This window comes from Nematolebias whitei, chromosome 1 (genome assembly GCF_014905685.2).
Source record: "Nematolebias whitei isolate Nwh7 chromosome 1, NemWhi1, whole genome shotgun sequence".
NCBI classification, from domain to species: Eukaryota; Metazoa; Chordata; class Actinopteri; order Cyprinodontiformes; family Rivulidae; genus Nematolebias; species Nematolebias whitei.
In genome coordinates, this window is record NC_056498.1 from 23145770 (window position 1) to 23166008 (window position 20239).

General features: G+C 39.2%; 1 protein-coding gene across 1 annotated transcript in view; it reads left to right on the forward strand.

The window, feature by feature from the left end:
* Window positions 1-9841: 9841 nt before the first annotated feature.
* Window positions 9842-20239, forward strand: part of slc7a8a (solute carrier family 7 member 8a) — a 33263-nt gene continuing 22865 nt past the window's right edge. The window contains exon 1 of the mRNA XM_037675770.1: window positions 9842-10214. Within this exon, the coding sequence (XP_037531698.1) occupies window positions 10082-10214 (133 nt within the window). The 5' untranslated portion in view covers window positions 9842-10081. The remainder of the gene's footprint in view (window positions 10215-20239) is intronic.

Here is a 20239-nt window from a genome sequence, read left to right on the forward strand (position 1 = left end):
TCTATCTATCTATCTATCTATCTATCTATCTATCTATCTATCTATCTCACTCTGTCCTCCCTAACTGCATCCATATATCTCCTCTGTCTTTTTCCTGGCAGCTGCATTTCTAACATCCTTCTACCAGTATACCCACTGTCCCTCCTCTGGACATGTCCAAACCATCTCAGTCTGGTCTCTCTAACTTTAACTCCCAGTTGTTCAACCTGGGCTGTATCTCTCATGATCTCATTCCTAATCTGATCCATCCTTGTCACTCCTAAGGAGAACCTCATCATCTTCATTTCTGCCACTTCCAGTTCTTTCTCCTGTCTTTTTGTCAGCACCACTGTCTCCAGACCAGACAACATAGCTGGTCTCATCACTGTCTTGTAAACTTTTCTTTTGACCTTTGCTGCCACTCTTTTGTCGCAAATCACTCCTGAAACTTTTCTCCATCCACTCCATCCTGCCTGGACTCTCTCCTTCACCTCTTTACCACTTTCCCCATTTTCCTGGACAGTGGACCCCAAGTACTTGAAGTCCTGCACCTGTGTGACCTCTGCTTCTTGTATTCTCACTGTTCCACCGGCCTCCCTCACATTCACACACGCTGTCTTACTACGACCGACTTTCATTCCTCTTCTTTCAAGTGCATACCTCCACCTCTCCAAATTCTCTTCCACCTGCTCCCTGTTCTCACCACAGATCACGTCATCTGCAAACATCATGGTCCACGGGGATTCCTGCCTGACCTTAAAACACCTGATTCAATGTTTTAATTGATTTAAATCAGATGTGTTGGAGCATAAAAACATCTAAAACATGCAGGATTGTGGCCCTCAAGGATCAGGGTTACAGTATATACCTCGAACCAATTCAAGTTTTTGCAGAATGCTTTTGTTAGTCACAGATTCCCATTAGTAACTAGTTGGAAAACCTGAAACGTCCTCCTGATAATACGGTTATTTCTTGTCCATCTAACTGGAAGGTGACCACAAATATGGTCAAGCTGTAGCTCAGATTAGGTCATCGCTTGCTTTTCCAAACAGCAGGTTGTGAACAGACAGTTCATTCTGATTTACTTTAGCTCCGCGACCTGTTTGCCGGTCGCTGCCGTCTCGTGCACTCCTCCACCCCTTATCTGTCCCAGTGAGCTAATCAAACGTGAACACACAGTCTTCAGACTCGTTGATAGGAGGACCTTTGACCTCTGCAAACACGTGATAAGTAAAAAGCCGAAGCCTTTTCTGCTGCTTATTTATGAGCATGGATATTCTCCAGCAGAATCATCTTAAATTAATAATTTGTTGTTTTATTAGAATCGTATGAGAAACTTCATTGAATAATTGTGAGCATTTTTTCCACACTATCATTTTATTGAAATAAAATAGATGCAGCGGTTTGAGGAAAATTAAAAAAAAGAAGCTGACATTATTGAGATCTTCTCAAATATGTTTTGTCTTTGTTACGTTTAGTAAGATTTTAATAACTATTATATTTTTGGTGGTTATACGTTGATGTAACTTTTTATCACCCACTGCTGAAAAGTAAAAACAGAAAATGCTGTTTTAACCCACATCTGTGTGTTTGTGTCTGCCTGTCAGTAAAATATCTCATGAACCACTGGACTAAGTTTAATGACACTTTTAATACGTAGTTGTTTGATGTACGTCAACAACTGATTTGGAGAGAATTGACTTCAAGATGGCCGCCACATCCACCTGAACTCCAGAAACACAAAAATGTTTATACCCCAGTCAATTAAAAAAAATTGATTTACAGGTTTGTGTGGTAGTAGCTGAGACTGATCCTCAAAACATATTTGAAGTGCTAATTGATTGGGCAAGATATATGTTTAAAAGTCAACTCTGTCTGTCTGTTAGCAAAATATCTCATGAACATTTGAACAGATTTTAATGAAACTTTCAGCAAATAATTGTTGGATCTACAGCTACAACTCTTTAACTTTTGGAGAGGATTGACTTCAAGATGGCCGCCACATCTACCTGAACTTCAGAAACACAAAAATGCTTATACCCCAATCAGTTTTAAACAAATTGATCTACAGGTTTGTGTGGTGGTAGTTGAGACTTATCCTCAAAATATATTTGAAGTGCAAACTGATTGGGCAAGATATCTGTTTAATTTTTTTCAATTTGGAGTCAACGCTGTCTGTTAGCAAAATATCTCATGAAAATTAGAACAGATTTTAATGAAACTTTCAGCAAACAATCATTGGATGTACAACTACAACCCATTAACATTTGAAGTCAATCCAATTCAATGTGGCTTTCACAGTTAATCAACATTGCCCTGCACAAAAACAACTACAGTTCGCTTAATTTAACCGATATTGAGCTAATATTAAACATGCTAGTAGCTGAGGTTTATATACAATGCGTACTACAAACATGAGATCTCACGATAATGTAACTGCACATGACATTATCTTCTGTCATTTCTCAACATTTTTTGATTTTAATCTAAAGCTCTGGCATGAAAGGCGATGAACGATGAGCATTTTGTCGAGGAATTCTATGTATTTAGTTAATTTTATTTATTTGTTTTGTAGTACATCGTTTTTTTGGTAAGTACGTAAACAAATCATTTGGTATTTTATCTGAAAAGTGGAGTTTGAAACGACTGTTTTCGAGCCAACTGTTAAAAATGTATAATTGAAACATTTTCCATCTTCTGCTTGACTGCATCAGATGAAAGACAGCAGAAGCGTGAACTCGTGACCACGGCACGTGATAATAATCTCTAAACTTAATCTCACCTTTTCATGCTCTAACAGAAACTGGGATTTCCTGAGTCTATTGTCTAGCACACATTTTATTAACCTAATTAGAGCGAGCTCATTTAAAGTTGGTGTCAGCGAGTGAAGAAGATGATCAGAGATGTGCTCCTCATCTTCAGTCGTCAACGTGATCAAACCCTGACGAGCAGAGGACAGGGAGACGTTCCTGACATCAGGTCAAGAGGAAACAAACACAATGCTTCTTTGTTTTGGAGATTTTTGCACAAATATTTAAATCTTTCGATAAGTTTTTCACCTGACTTTACAATGTCCTGTGAGAACAGCAGAGCTTTTAGTTACCATGGAGATCCTCCTCAAAAGGCTGTGATTCTGATGACAACAATGGACGCAAAGGTGTACAGTAGTCTCGCGGGGGTTATTTTCTGGACCCCCCCACCCCCCGCATGAAGTAGGGACATTATATTCATTTTAGTATTTAAATATATTTTAAGGGTTTAGAAACTCTTCCCACACTCTTACAATGTTCTAAACTCTTGAACCTACATCATTTTAACAACATACATACAGTCCTGTATATGTAGCTACTAAATTTTACTTACCAGCTCAGCAGAACAGCAGCAGCTCGGTTCTGCTCGACCTATCCTGCCGGTTCTGGTCGGCTCTCTGGCTCGGGGTGGTGGAAGTGGGCTCCAGAGAGAACGCCAGACCTTCGGCTTTGCGTCCCTCCTGGAAAGTCCTGGACTAGCTAGCAGCTCTTGGGTTCACCAAGGGGTCTGGGGGGTCCGGTTCTGCTCCCATTCTGGTCCCGTTCCATGCGGCTCTCTGAATTGACTGGGCGCCTAAGTCACTGTAAAGGACCAAACTTTTTTGGATCAGATCAAAACTTTCCCTCTACGTATTTCAGCAGAAGGAAACGGGGCTTCTGGGCAGGGCACTTTTGGCTTCTGGGAAATGTAGTCCTCATAAGCGACAATACAGTAAAGGCTTATTGAGAGAAAACTACAAAATGGCGGTGCCTGTCCGAAGTATTTTATTTTTCCGTTAAATTTTTACTGTACAGTATCCAGTACTGTCCCAATCGCGTGAGTAATATTAAAGTTGACAATCATGTTGTGTACAATTTTTCTTGTGTGCGTTCATCTTACTTTGAAAAACCGCGAAGGAGCAAAAGGGCGAGTCCGTAAAAGTTGAACCGTAAAGTAGCGAGAGACTACTGTAAAAAAAAAACTTCTTTTTCTAAAACAATGAGACTGAGACTTATCATCTGTTTGTGCAAATATCTGCATGTCTTAGCTGCATGACTTATTGTCCTGTTTGAGTTATTTTATATTTTATATTGAGCTATTGATTAACCTGTATAAATAAAGGTTGAATGAATGTGATTAAATCGTTTCGTATCTGATGTTGGTTGTTCGGTCGTTCTTTGTGGTCCTTCCCTGAATTCAAAGTTGATGCTTTTTTTTTTCCACTTGACCGTGACTTCTGAGTAATGCAATCATTAAACCCTTAGAAAGAAATCATTGAATGGATATCTACAGCTGATAAAACTTTGGAGTGTGTTTTATTTATTTTTACACTTACTGAGTGAAACCTTGGTGTGGTAGTGTCTGAGAGTCATCTCTAACAAGCCTGCGACGTGTGGTGAAAACCTGAAACGGCTCTAACCTGGAAGTACACCGTAAACATCTAACTTTTTCGAATTTTAATCAGTTTAGCTTGAAACTTTGACTTAAAGGTGACCTTAAGATTCAAAATAACCCGAGACTATTTGCACTTTTTGCATAATCTTGATTAAAAAGTCCTTTGTTGTGTAAACCTGGAGACGTCGCCTACATTGTTATTAAAATGGCAGAGCAAATCTCGTGTTTCAGTCAGGTCAGATCTGAACTTATTGTATATCAAATGAAAACTATTTGATTTAAACAATTCATTTAAGGAAATGAGGTCACTTTGTCCTTTAGTAATCTAAGCCTAAAGCAGCATAACAAGCCAACCCTAACTATAGGATTTAGCAAAAAGGAACGGACAGAAACTGGAAGTTGGTTCCACAAGAGAGGAGCCTGATAACTGAAAGATCTTCCTCCCATTCTGCTTTTGAAAACTCGGGACCGGGAGTAAACCTGCAGTCTGAGAGTGAAGTGCTCTGTTAGGAAAATATGGAACAATAATATCTTGAATATAAGATGGAGCTAGGTTGTTGAGAGCTTTGTGGATTAGAAGTAAGATTTTGAATTCTATTCTGGACTTGACAGGGAGCCAGTGGAGAGAAGCTAAAACTGGAGAGATATGGTCTCTCCTATTAACTCTCACTAAGACTCTGGCAGCAGCATTTTTTGGATTAAATGAAGACTTTTTAAAGAAGTATTTGGACACCCAGATAATAAACAATTGCAATAATCCAGTCAAGATGTGATAAATGCATAAACCAGTTTTAATAACTATACCTAATAATAATAATACTTTATTTATATAGCACTTTTTAAAACAAATGTTACAAAGTGCTTCACATTAATCAGTTTAAACCACATCAAAAATGCCACCAGAATCACAAAAAGTATACCAAATCAATTAAAATACATAACAATATAAGACAAAATTAAAATAAATATACAAAAAAATTCAGATATTAAAAGCCTTATTATATAAGTAAGTTTTAACTAATGATTTAAAAGAAGACAATGAAGAGGCCTGTCTAACATTTAGAGGAAGAGCATTCCACAAAATAGGAGCCCTGACCATAAAAGCCCTTCCTCCTTCTGTCACCAATAGAGCTCTGGGAGTGGAATGAAATAACAGATTTAAGGATCTGAGATTGCAAGAAGGGATATAGAGGTAAGAAGCTCAGATAGATATGATGGCGCAAGACCATTCAGGGATTTAAAAACAAACACTAAAATAATGGAAGCACATATAAGGTAAAGAATCTTGGTCCAAGTACTGATCCCTGAGGAACTTCATGACTAACTTTACTGTATGATGAAGATTCATTATTTACATTTACAAATTGGAATCTATCAGATAAATGTGAATTAAACCATTTTAGAAACGTTCCTGTAATCCCAGTATCATAAACAGATATGAGTAAACAGACATGCTCAAATTATTCATTAAGACGTGTCACTTAATTAGTGGTTTGCATATTTTTGTAAAGGCGTAAATACTTTATAACATGTTGAACAATTTTTATTATTTCTGCTGTTCATTTGGTTTTAATAAAAAATTGTTCAGGAGAAGGCCAGCAGAATGTCCACAAACTATTATCAGAGTGTGCACTCGTTCCTGCTTTGCAGTTTTGACACATTTCAACGCATCAAACTTGGGTTTTTATTTTTTATTTTTTTCAAAGATCAGGGAAACCGAACCTAAACTGAAAAACAGGCGGGAAACAGTTTGTTTCTGTGGGAGTGGAGAAACAAAAGCAGATCTGCAGGCTCTCCTGTCGCCGAGGTTTCACAACACCTGCCTTCTTCTTTCTCTTTCTGTGTTGCAGCTGTTCAGGACGAGCTCACATTCTCAGACGGATTACAGAGTTCGTATATACCGTATTTTTTGTACTGTAAGGCGCATTAAGCGAAACAAAACAATCAGATAAGTCAAACTTTGTTCAACTCATTCACAATAACCACATAAAATCAGTTCGAGGTCAGTAAGCACAACAAGAATTAATATAAAGTGCACCTGATTATAAGGCTCACTGTCGATTTTTGAGAAAATTAAAGAATTTTAAGTGAGCCTTATAGTCCGAAAAATACGGTAAATACATATATCATGTATATATATATAGAATCACAGGAGAAGCTTTTAGAGAAACAGGATTAAATAGCCTTCTGACAGATTTGCTGTTGGAGTGTCCTTGACCAAAACAACACGTCTCTTTCACCTCCAAGGTCTCTGTGGTCCGCCTGCGCTCGAATTTCTTTAAAAATAAAGAAATTCCCACCAGTTTGAAGATAATTAAGTTGAAAAATGCACTAATTGCCTTTAAGGAGGCAAAAAAAAACGACACCTGCTCAGGGGAGATGTTATAAATAAAACCCATAAAGATCTTCTATGTCTTCCTTGTTCACTTTATTCTCTCGTTTTATGCACTGAAGTCAGATAGTGTTGGAAGTGAGGCTTGAAGCGTGGTGACTTATTTTTAGAGCACGCCATCATTTGAAGCTAGGCCCTCCTCAGGAGAATGACAACGTTACAAGCCACTGCTTCCTGTCTGGCGTGTGCACGTTCTGCCATGTGAGCGCGGATGATCGACAGCGTCATGGCGGCCCCGAGGAGTGTAAAATGAGCTGTGACGTTTGTCTGAAAGGGCTAAATTTAGAATGTGCTGCCTCCTGAATAATAAGTGAGTGAGCTGCAGGTCTGCACATGATGTGGGACAAAACCTGCAGTGAGTGGCTGGGAGCTTCAGGACAGAAGAACCTGAAACTTTAACACGTTGTTTTAACCGATTAACTGTTCTGGTCTTGAGAAAACCTGTAAGTTTAGCGAATGATTAAAGTAACGTTGTCTCGCCTTAACTAACATAGCTTGTCTCATTTTAATGTGCTCATTCTAATGTAATCTTTTCCATTTGTTTATTTCGATGGCTGTTTGTTGATTTGAGGACATGAGAGTTGGTTTGTTTTTTAAAAACTGATTTGAACTAAGTCACTCCTTGGAAAAGTGAGGAGAAACAGCTGTCTGAATCCAGCAATCAATCAATCAATTAATCAGTGGTGGGGAGGGCGGAGTTAGTAGATGGGGTTAGATAGTACATTTAGCTCCGCCCACTTGACTGGCCCTTGCAGGTAAGTTTATATTTGTACCTGGATTGGTTGGAGCTTATTTTACCAGTTATTTTGTAGTGAGGGTGCTTTTAAGGAACACAGTCATTCGTCTGAGTCTGAACTAGTCTGAGCAGAGATGTTGCCAAGTTTAAATCCTGAATACTAGATTTTAATTTTTTTATATTTATGTACCGTACTTTGTTTTTTTCCATCTACTTCTTTCTGCTTGTGCTATTTTATCTATTTATATCCAAACGTTCAGCTAATTCAGGAGATGGGTGCCATTTTGGTTTTAGTAACTTTTATATTTTTCTAAATGTTTTACTTTCTTTAAAAATGTTCTTCCTACATTTAAGACACATTAAGGTCTCCTCAGGCTGTTTAAAAATATTCTCCTTGAAACCTGCTTCAGAATGCTGCCGTCATTTTTGTCTTTTACGCTACTTTTATCTTCTATAAAGACTTTTTGTGTTTGCTATAGCTAGCATTTTGCTACTATAATATTTTAGCTATTTTTGGTACTTTCTCTTTTAGCTAATCAATTGCTACATTAACTTTTAGTTAACCTTTTGATGATTTAATTCAGTGTTTTGCTACTTTACAATCTTAGCTACATTCTTGGTACTTTAGCTTTTAGCTATCATGTGCTACATTTAACTTTTAGTTAACCTTTTGATGATTTAAGTTAGTGTTTTGCTACATTACGTTTAGCTACATTATTGGTGCTTTAGCTTTTAGCTAGCCTTTTGCTGCTTTAAGGTCTTAGCAACCTTTTTGTTACTTTAGCTTTAGCTATCATCTGATACATTAACTTTTAGTTAACCTTTTGATGATCTAATTTAGTGTTTTGCTACTTTAGTTTTATCTACATTATTGGTGCTTTAGCTTTTAGCTAATCTTTTGCTGCTTTAAGGTCTTAGCAACTTTTTTGTTACTTTAGCTTTAAGCTATCATTTGCTACATTAACTTTTAGTTAAGCTTTTGATGATTTAATTTAGTGTATTGCTACTTTTCGGTCTTAGCTACATTCTTGGTGCTTTAGCTTTTAGCTAGCCTTTTGCTACTTTAAAATCTTAGCAACCTTTTTGGTACTTTAGCTTTTAGCTATTTGCTACATTTAACTTTTAGTTAACCTTTTGATGATTTAAGTTAGTGTTTTGCTATTTTACGTTTAGCTACATTATTGGTTCTTTAGCTTTTAGCTCATCTTAGGCTACTTTAAGGTCTTTGCAACCTTTTTGTTATTTTATCTTTTAGTTAATCATTTGCTGCATTTAACTTTTAGTTAAGCTTTTGATGATTTAATTTAGTGTTTTCCTACTTTACGGTCTTAGCTACATTCTTGGTGCTTTAGCTTTTAGCTAGCCTTTTGCTACTTTAAAGTCTTAGCAAACTTTTGTTACTTTAGCTTTTAGCTAATCATTTGCTACATTTAGCTTTTAGTTTACCTTTCGATGACTAAAGTTATTGTTTTCTTTAGCTATAGCCTCACCTATCTTTTACTGCTTATAGCTCTACCTTTTTTTCTTCTAACAACCCAGTTTCTGCTTCTTCAGCAACAGCTATCAAACATTCTGCGTTTTCACACACAAACCTGAAATATTCACCAGTTGTGTATTGTTGTGTTGTTATTATTTCACCAAACTTGTTTGTGTTGGTTGTTTTTCCCGGAAATAAACTGAGTCACGCTGAAAATGACTGTTCTGAGTCTGAACAACTTGTTCTGCACAAATGTGTCCATTTATTCAAGTTCTTTAGCTTCTTTTCCTTTCTGGTGGTGTGGGAGCTCTCTCCAGCAGCAGTCAGATGTGTGTGTGTGTGTGTGTGTGTGTGTGTGTGTGTGTGTGTGTGTGTGTGTGTGTGTGTGTGTGTGTGTAGAGGGGGGTACGAAAACGTTCAACAACCCCCCCCCCCCCCCCCCCAAAGTGGGGGGGGAGTGGGGCACCAGCTGGCGGGGGGGGGGGGGACAGAAAAAATGAGGGGGGGGTTGTGAGGGGGGAAAACGAGCTGGGGGGGGGGGGGGGGGGGGGGGGGGGGGGCGGTGCTATGATCATATTAAGGACATGTGTACATAAACACCGGCTCCCCCAGTCTGCAGAGGTCTGGTGTTTGACAGGAGGCTCTGCTCTGTCTGGCCCTGCTGCTGCTGGTCAACACCTTTTTAGCTGCATGCGGGCAGATGTGTCTGCCTCACATCTGGAGCCAGAAAACTCCCTGAGCTTTTCGCTGTTTTGAAGAGCTGCTGTGTTGTCGCACCTGCAGCACAGACAAATAATCTTTAAGCACTTTTAAGGACTTTCAAGGACTCTTTTCTTGCCCGCAACAAGAGGCACAAACACTTCATCATTTTAGTAGAGTGCTGCCTCTCTCTCTGTATTTGTCCCGTTAGCAGCGGATGTGAAAAGTTGCTGACAGCGCAGCAGCGGACAGCCTTCCTCATCAGATAAGTGCAGGTTTGAACATTGTCCCGCTGGGGGACTGTTGCGCACAAGACCACAGGAGCGCGCGCGCTCAGCTTCAGGTAGAAAACGACAACACCTGAATCCGTTCAGGAAGAAAGGAAGGAGCCAAGATGACGGACGGAGCGAGACAGCGGAGCAGCACGGCGGGCTCTGCCAAGGATGCTGCCGAGGAGAAGCAGCAGTCTGGAGGAGTGGCGCTGAAGAAGGAGATCGGGCTCGTGAGCGCGTGCGGGATCATAGTCGGTAAGTCTCTTTGATGAGTAAAAGCTGTGCTCTGACGGAAGGCTCCAGCATCACCCGCCGTCTTTCAGTTTTGAACTGTTGCCTTGCAAATGACGTCATGCCTGACCTCACCTTGAGCGCTCAGACGATTATGCTGAAGATGACTCTCAGCCTACTACCACCACTGTGGCAGCCATCTTGAATCGGACTGACTCGAACACGGCATATTTTGCTAACAGACCGTGTTGATGCTTTAAGTTGATGCCGATGATTGAAGCTAAAATAAAGTTTGCGCACTGAGTAGCTCTCACACCTCAGCTTGTACCACACAGTCTGCTGGGTTATAGTCGTTTTAGTGTTTCCCAAGGTCAGCTGGCTGTGGCAGCCATCTTGAACCGGTTGACATGAAAGCATAGTCAATTTATGTGATTAAAAATCTCATGAACAAGAGGTTTATGAGATATTTTGCTAACAAACACTATTTAATGGCAACATTTCAAACCAGGTTTGGTGTGAGTTAGTGCTCAGATAACAAGATGGGGATGACGCTCAACTACTACCATACCAAAGTTTAGAGCAGTATGTGTAAAATTAGCTGAGTTAAGGTCATTGGCTGCAGCAGCCATGTTGAGTCCAAAAGTTAATCCTTTGAAAACGTAAATTCAATAAATATGTTCACAGTTTTGTTCAGTCTGTACACGGTTGCATACGTAGCTGTATAAAATCAACCTTGTACTGATTTTATACACTTAAAACTCATAAAGTCCAACACAAGCACTAATCTGGATACATGTAGGCATGAAAAGGTCACACACACAGATTTACTTCTATGAAGTCCCACTCAGTGTAAGAATGTTGGGCCCTTTGCACCGTAGATGTCCTGTTTTTATCTTTCGTCATCTCTCTGCAGGCTGAGTGTCGCCTCACTCCACGCAGCCGATTTGTTCGTTCAAGACGGTTTGTGCGCTTGCTCACATGAGCGACTTGTGAGGCTGCTCGCCATGGCAGGTGTGAAACGTGTCTCTAATTGCAGCGTTGCTCCCTCATCTGATAAGAATACAACTCATGGTGTTTCAAAGTTCATGCTCAATAATCCAGGTAAAAAAAAACAATCCAACAAAGTTCAGTCAGGTCACATTTTCTACTGCTGGAGACACCATCAGCCAGGAGTGCTGGGCTTGTTTGTGTCCAGAGAAAGCAGACATGTTGATTTTTCTGAAGAAAAAAAACTGTTAAGTGAAAACCAACAAAGTCCATGCTCAATAATCCAGGTATACAATCTAACAATTTTCAGTCAGATCATCTGGACAGTTTCAAAAGGTCCTCAGTGTGTAGCAGTGAGCGTCAGACACTGGCGTGTCACTGGTGTGTCACTGGTGTGCAACTGTTCTTTAGGTCTGGAAATTATTTGTTTATGCAAGAAAACTGCTTGGAATGGAAAAATACCAAAGTTAAAAAATAAAACTCAAGATTTGTACTGTAATGTGTAACGGAATTTTCTTCTTGTTAGAATTAATATTAATTATAAACTTGGTATTAAAAAAAGCTCTGTTCAGGAACGGATATCGAAGTGAAGGTACCGGTATCAAAATTTTTGAACGATACCCAGCCCTATCTGGACGGTTTCTTTTCTTTTTCTTTTTTTTTGAGACATTTCGTCTTTCATCCAAAGGACTTCATCAGTCCGAGGAGCCACAAACAAACTTAGTCCCACAAGCAGCACACTCCCATAGTGAACCAACCAGTTTGCTGGTGATAAGATGGTTTCTGGGGCCTGCCCTCTCCCCCGTCGACTCCTCTGAGGCAGCCATAGCCAAAGTGGTTATCTTTGGGGATAATCTTTATCTAACCATCTTATCACCAGTTGGTCCACTACGGGAGTGTCCTGCTTGTGGGACTGAGTTTGTTGTAACTCCTCGGACTGATGAAGTCCTTTGGATGAAGAATGAAATGTAAAAAAAACAAAGAAAAGAAACCATCCAGATGACCTGACTGAACTTTGTTTGGTTTCCTGGTGTTTAAAAAAGTTAAGTCTGGTCCTCTGGATGGGTTCAAAAACTGTAGAAACATTTCGTCTTTCATCCGAAGGACTTCTTCAGTCGGAGGAGCTGTATTCAGCTCAGTCTTATAAATAGCACCTTCTCATAGTGGATCAACCAGTTTGCTGTTCACAGCTGTTCACATGATCAAGGAGGACCATCAGCCTAACCATGGATCGTTAGCACCCTGATGGCCGCTTGCTATTCACAGGGGGCTGAGTGATACTAGCAATAACAGCATTGTAAGAGGGGGACAGTTGAACACGGAGGCCTCAGCCAATGTTTAATGATGGACAGGTTCTCTTCACAAAGATGGCCTCCTTTACTCGTTTATACAATTTTTTGTTTTTTGAACCCGTCCAGAGGACCTGACTTAACTTCTTTAGATTTTCCTACCTGGATTATTGAGCATGCGTCAGGATATTTCCTGATGTTTGTTTTTATTAGGCTTAACCAGACTGTAAATATCTCAAGAAGAAGAGTTTAGTCAAGAGATCAAGTTTGGTCCTGACCGCCTAGAAGTGTGTGAAACGTAAAAGTTGTTATTGCAAAAAGCATTATCTGCTGACGATGGGGTAATAATGGTCGTGTTTGTTTACCATCCATCCATCCATCCATCCATTTTCTTTACCCGCTTATTCCACTTTGGGTCACGGGGGTCGCTGGTGCCCATGTCCAGCAATCACTGTGCGAGGGGCGGGGTACACCCTGGACGGGTCGCAAGTCCATCACAGGGCCACATAGAGACAAACGAGACAAACAACCATTCACTCTCTCACTCACACCTAGGGACAATTTAGAGTTACCAATCAGCCTAACATGCATGTTTTTGATCTGTGGGAGGAAACCGGAACACCCGGAGAAAACCCACGCATGCACGGAGAGAACATGCAAACTCCACCCAGAAAGGCCCCTGGACTGGGGTTTGAACCAGGGACCTGCTCGCTGAGAGGCAGCAGCTTTACAAGTTGCGCCACCCGTGTTTGTTTACCATTTGGTGTTTTAGTAAAACGTCTCATGACACACCAATAAAAGTTTCAGATTGTAATCGCTGGATGTACATTTCAGATCTCGCCCTTTTTGGAGAATCACATTCAAGATGGCCGCAGCAGCTAGAGCAAACACAAAAATGTCCACAACTCAGTCAAACTGACAGACATAGAGCTAAAATTTGGTGTGGTAGTAGCTGAGCATCAGCCCCAACACATACATTTACTGCGACACATCACGCAACATCTTGGCTGAAAATTGGCAATAGCTGTTGGGGTGAGCTATATCTGTTAGCAAAATATTTCATACGCCACCAGACAAATTCTAACGAAACTCTCTGGAGGTTATCACCGGATGTGCACCTACAGCTGATTAGCTTCAGGAGTCGAGCTAATTCAAGATGGCTGCCATACCTGAGCAACCTTAGCCAACACTGTGATAACTTAGATTTGCAGAGATGGAGCTAAAATGTGTTAGCCGCTCAGAGCTATTAACAACACAGCCTACGGATGAACACATTTTGTGAAATCTCACAACATTGCAGTGGGCTGTGCATTACAAGATCGCTCGTTTCAGCACTTATTCATGCTAAACTTGTGTTGTTGCCCTAAATGTGTGGAAAATGAAGGAATAAAACAATCATTTGTTCAGAGGGACACTTAAAGATAACACCATCTGATATTGGGCTGATAAGATAGGGTGTCCACAGGAAGTGTGGTGATGTCCTCAGGTTGACCGCCAAGAGATCAGATGACTCATCCAAGTGTTTCCAAGGTAACGGCAGGAAAGTGGGCAGAGAAGGTGACGTGTGTGTGAACAGTGTTTTCTGGAGAGGTTTGCTAAAAGAAAAGGAGAGAGAGGTTATGGAGAGTGTGACGTCTAACCTCACTGAATCCAGTCAAATGTTTTACCGCCACCAGTGAATTGTTCCCATGTGCCACTGCCTGCAGTATTCAGACGTTGTGGTGGGTTTTTTCCGTTGGAGACACGTTTCGTTCATGAAATGCAGCTCCTTTTTCCCCCCTCTAAGCACGTGTTGCTCATTATGGTCACAAACTCCATCAGCCCTGTTGGGATCTGTTTCCAGAATGCTGCAGGGGTCAAATAATAGATCTAATAGATCTGTTACACATCAGACTTTCTTGTTATCACGTTTCTGTTAGTTAATGCAAAATTTATTCAGGCTTCAGAAAAATGTATTTATTTCAAGCCGAAGTGCTACAGCGATCCATTGACTATAAATTTTAGTTCAATTTCTGTAGCTTTTAGCTTTTATTAGCCAACCGCTAAATGTGGCTTTTTGTTGGACTTCTGTAGCTTTTAGCTTTTATTAGCCAACTGCTAAATATGGATTTTAGTTGACTTCTGTAGCTTTTAGCTTTTATTAGCCAACCGCTAAATGTGGCTTTTAGTTCGGCTTATGTAGCTTGTAGCTTTTATTAGCCAACCACTAAATGTGGCTTTTAGTTCGGCTTATGTAGCTTGTAGTTTTTATTAGCCAACCGCTAAATGTGGCTTTTTGTTGGACTTCTGTAGCCTTTAGCTTTTATTAGCCAACTGCTAAATTTGGATTTTAGTTGACTTCTGTAGCTTTTAGCTTTTATTAGCCAACCGCTAAATGTGGCTTTTATTTCGACTTCTGTAGCTTGTAGCTTTTATTAGCCAACCGCTAAATGTGGCTTTTAGTTGACTTCTGTAGCTTTTAGCTTTTATTAGCCAACTGCTAAATATGAATTTTAGTTCGATTTCTGTAACTTTTAGCTTTTATTAGCCAACCACTAAATGTGGCTTTTAGTTCAACTTTTGTAGCTTTTAGTTAGCATTGTGTTGCTTTTAGCAAGCATTCCCTTCCCTTTGGCTCATGATTGGCTACTTTTAGCTAGCATTTTATGGTTATGCCAGTTTTTTAGGTCTCTGTATTTTCATGGCCGTTGTTTCCCTCAGCTCCACTTCCAGCGCACACGTTGTTCATCTGCTCATCAGCCAGCTGCTCTCGCTCAGCAGCCATTCTCCCAGTGCTCACACTCGTGGATTTCTCATTAGACCTCCATGTCCTCCTTGGCATTTCATGTATTGTTCTACTCTGTTTAGCTTTTTTGTTTAACTTTATTTAAAAAAAATCCTACTTGCCTTTAATCTTGGGTTATTCCAATACAAACATTACAGAATTGTTGAAAATAGCCATGTAATGTAAAACTGACGTATGAAAGGTTTCTAAAACAATGCTCCCATAAGCTGCCATGATTTATTTTTTTTATTTTTTTTGAGTGATTCTAAGATGGCGGCAATTAGCTTTGATCTTAGCACAGCCAGCTAGCTAGCAAGTCGTTCAAAGAGGTATCCACAACAGGTAAGATATTAACTAGTAATATTACTTTCACATAATCCCACTTTAAAAGATCTGAACTGTCCCTTTAAGCGTAAAGGCAAGAGTAAATCAACTCTGAGTTGCATTTACACACAATATAAAAATGTATTGTAACTCTGTTCCACACCATTAATCAAGTGAGGGTTTACCAGAAGGCCATGAAGTCTTAAAGCACAAACAGCTTTTCGCGACAGCCCCACCCTGGATTGCACCACTCAGCCATTTAGATAATGGAATCATTTTATCTATCGATTTGCATTTATCCACCGATTACTAAGAAACAAACTGGCAGCGTTGCATCAGGCTTTTCATCTCAGAGGAGTTTTTACAGCCGACCAGAGTCCTCGGTGCCCTCACCAGACGGCCGCTGTCGTCCTTGGCTGAGTAACTCATTCATGCTCGTTTTGGCTCACGCTGTCATGTGCGAGAGCAGAATGAGCTCAGGTGACCCAGCTGATCCTTCGGCTCTGAACATTCCCCCGCTGCGTTTCCATGAAACGGGTCGAGAACATGAGAACTTCAAACACTTTTATTGCCTGCTGTACGGTGTTTGTTTCTATCACTCACGGGGATAAATCCAGGAACATGCAAAGCTCTGATTTTGGATTAGAAGTGACCTTTTGGACACTTGTAAGAAGGCCCCACCCTGATAATCCTCTTTTATCAGCTTGCCTGACTTAGTTGCAGCTGAGATAAACGTGTGCGTTTTGAAAAATACCTGCTTCTTGAACTAAATTTTATATAAACCATATTCTTTACTGAGTTGTGCTGCATAGCCTTATTGCTTTGTTTGCTGTTTTGATACTGACATAAACTTTTTTGCTTCCTCTTTACGTTTTATGACTTTTGCTAACAATATTTTCTATTGCGCTCCATAACTTTCTCTTGTTCGCCTGCGTGTGCTCATACAGACTGACCTACAGCTTCTGTTTGAAGACAGATTTATAACTGGAAGGAAAAACGCAGGAATTAGTCAGACTGGCCTTTACGGAGGCTTATTAAGGTTACCGTATTTTTTGGACTATAAGGCGCACCGGATTATAAGGTGCATTAAGCAAAACTAAAACATTTTGACAGATTTTGAGCGCCGCGTACCACATAAAATCAGTTTGAGGTCAGTAAGCAGAATTAATACATAAGGCGCACCGGATTATGAGGCTTACTGTTGATTTTTGAGAAAATTAAAGGATTTTAAGTGCACCTTGTATTCCGAATAATACAGTACATTGTAACACTGTTCAAACCCACTGATGCTTGATGGTATTTATTGTCTGTAAGTCCTGATTGGCTGAGTTTCAAAGGGATAAAATTATATAAATTTATCTTTTTTACTGCAGTATGTGCATACATTTTACTGCTATTAAACAATATATGAGGGGTTTTTAGTATTAAAAAATGTGTTTTCAAATACCGTATTTTTCACCCTATAAGTCGCAGTTTTTTTGCATAATTTACATGCCCTGCGACTTATATGCTGAAGCGATGTACTTATGGATTTTTCTCATATTTATAAACCAATTTGTGGCTGAGATATGACTGATTTCATTCTGACTGAAAATATTGAACACTACCATTTTCAGCCGCTAGATGGCACTCAAGTTGTATGGCATGCCTTTGTATCATGAAATAAGTAAAAGTGGCTATTAATGACACAGTCGGCTTGCCATAGTCTGCCACCTTCCTCCAGCTCGCCAGGAGCAACTGTCAAATCAGCTTCATTTCGCTGCGCCACCCTGGCGAAATGCAGCTAATTTGACCACTGAAGTGCATTTATTAAGTAAAAGTTCAACTGAGACACACCTTTACTATAAAGTCGAGCAAACAAATAATTGTTTTTAGGTGGTTATCTTGTTAAATTTTGAAGAAATGCACAGCGAGTCGCCCTCTGCACGTTCATGTTTCCGCATATCGGCTTTTGAAATGCAGCTGATTTGACCGTCAAAGCGCGTTTATTAAGGAAAAGTTAAACTGAGACACACCTTTACTATCATTTCGAGCAAACAAACAATTGTTTTTAACTGTTAATCTTGTTAAATTCTTGTTAAAGTCCTCCCGTGCACGCCCCCGCAGCCGCCATTTGGCAGCTAATCGATTTTTGGCACAACACCGGCCCACATTTCTGGGTTGTCAGTGATGACACGTAACAAACGTGAAGCGTCCGCGGTGACGCATAATAGATGCGACGTATACAGCGAAGCAACATATTTATAGATTTTCCCACTTTATTAGACATATTTGGACAGATGCGACTGATAGGGCGGAAAATATGGTAATTGTTTTGTGCTTACATATTAAAACTTAAAAACCACAAGTGTCTTGGTTGAAATGTTCTAAATGCAAATATTATGCACAATTCAAGTTATTTTACAATTATCTGTTAGGTTGTTATTTTTCCCATGCCCTGTAATCTAATAACATACCAGATTACTCAATTAAGTATTAATCTTGATTAATTTTGTTAATTACAATAAATTAAATGCTTTCAATATAGAAGGAGCACCTGCATAAAACCATAAGAATAAATGCAAGGATGGACTTGTTGCAGCTAAAAGGAATAAAGGCTGAAGAGGAACAGACATGTGCTCTTCCTTTATGAAACAGTAATTCAGTAATAAAAAAAGAGGATATCAAAATATCCTGTGTGAATACAGGCCTACATGACATTTGATGTTTTTGATCCATGTAACAGCTAAGATGTTTATTTTTAATTCATTGCTTCAGAAGTTAATGCATCTCTCAGGTGGTCTTTGATGGTGATCCAGAAAAGGGCAGATTTAATGCAATGGGGTTAAAGAGAAACTAATGGAAAGAAGAACAGGAAATGTAAAAGTTCCCTAATAGTCAGCAGTTTTGTGCATACGCGTGTAGTGTTGCACATGACGTGAAAGCACAATGTGCAGATTTAATTACCTCTTTATAAAATCTTACCCTGCTCCAAGTACTTTGTAAAAAAAAAAAAAAAAATCCACGCTCAGCCTGCTGCTTTTACCTGCTTCACTAAACTTTACCAAACCTTGCGTTGCAAAAACCAATCAGGGAGAAAAGTTCATGCTCTGTCAGCACATTCATCCTTGTTTTTGTCTTCAGATGTCAAAGATCATGTACTGTAGACCCTTGCTGCTAGAAGGCTGTCAAAGTATGAGGAGAGGGGAAGTTTGTTTATTTGCACACCTTTTACCTGCAGCTGGAGTAACCCTCAGCTGTCCTCATATAATTCATTTAAAGTCTGGATGTTTTCAGCTGAGAAAACTCATATAACAGAGACAAAGTAGTTTCATTTTGTAGAATTTGTAGTTCTTCAATACCCGGTTATTTATTAGTGTGTATACAAATGTTGATATCATTTGAATTTTGATTTATTCAAGTTAAATGAAACAAACCAATAATATACCAGAAAAAAAAAGAGAACTAATTTCAATGCTCATGTTAAGAAAAGAATGATTTAGCTTTCAGAATCTTACCACACTGGCCAAATATCTTTCACTGACAGGAAATTTTTCCATGGGGCGGTGTTAATGCAACCTACTGTATTTTTCAAACTATAAGGCACACTTAAAATTCTTTAATTTTCTCAAAAATCGACAGTGAGCCTTATAATACAGTGCACTTTATACTTTGTATATTAATTCTGGTTGTGCTTACTGACCTCGAACTGATTTTATGTGGTATAACTGAACAATGTTGAGTTATTGTGAATGAGTTGAATAAAGTTTGACGTGTCTGACTGCTTTGTTTCGCTTAATGTGCCTTATAATCAGAAAAATACAATACTCACAACAACATTGAAACTAAGAAGCATATTCTACAATAAATGCAAAAGAGTTGCCACGTGGCAAAAATGTGAAAATACAACTCGTATACAAGTCAGTAAGTACTTATAACTCTGTAGTTTATGAAAGTTGTAATCCTTTACTTCTAAAATAGTTTGTTCAGTTTGTGGTCAAAAGCCAGATTTTCTGAATTCTAAGTTGGAAATAATCAACTGAAACAATCCAAGAAGCTGAAAATATGATTTAAAAATTCAGAGAGTTCATAACAGCTCCAACCTCAAAATCCAATATATGTATCTGAAAATAAACAAAGATGAATACATTATTATTAACATTATCATAATCTTAAAATGTTATATACATAAATGCAGATATGGCAAATCTAAGCCATTATGGTCTGTCTTCATACAAGAACTCCAGATGTTAAAACTTTCAAGCAAAAAAGCTCTCATCACCTCGCTAAGATATTATAGCCCTCTGCCAAATTATTTAAGTAGATATGTAGAATTTTAGATAAACAGTTTTGTGTTTTACTTTATCATATTATTTGATAATTCTTTGATACTAATAATGTTACTTAAATTTAAATTTGAGCTGAATAATATGTTAACTTGCTCCATATTCATCCACCCGGTCCCTACGATCACAGAACAATCATCTCCTTCTCCTTCCACGAACTAAATTAAGGACCATGGGAGATCGGGCATTCTGTGTGGCTGCCCCCCGCCTCTGGAACTCCCTCCCTGAATATCTGAGAGCTCCACAATCATTGAATGACTTTAAAAAAGGCTTAAAGACTTTTCCTTTTAAGCAAGCCTATTCTGCCTCCACATGATTTTATCACTGATTTTAGTTGATTTTATCACTGATTTTAGTTGA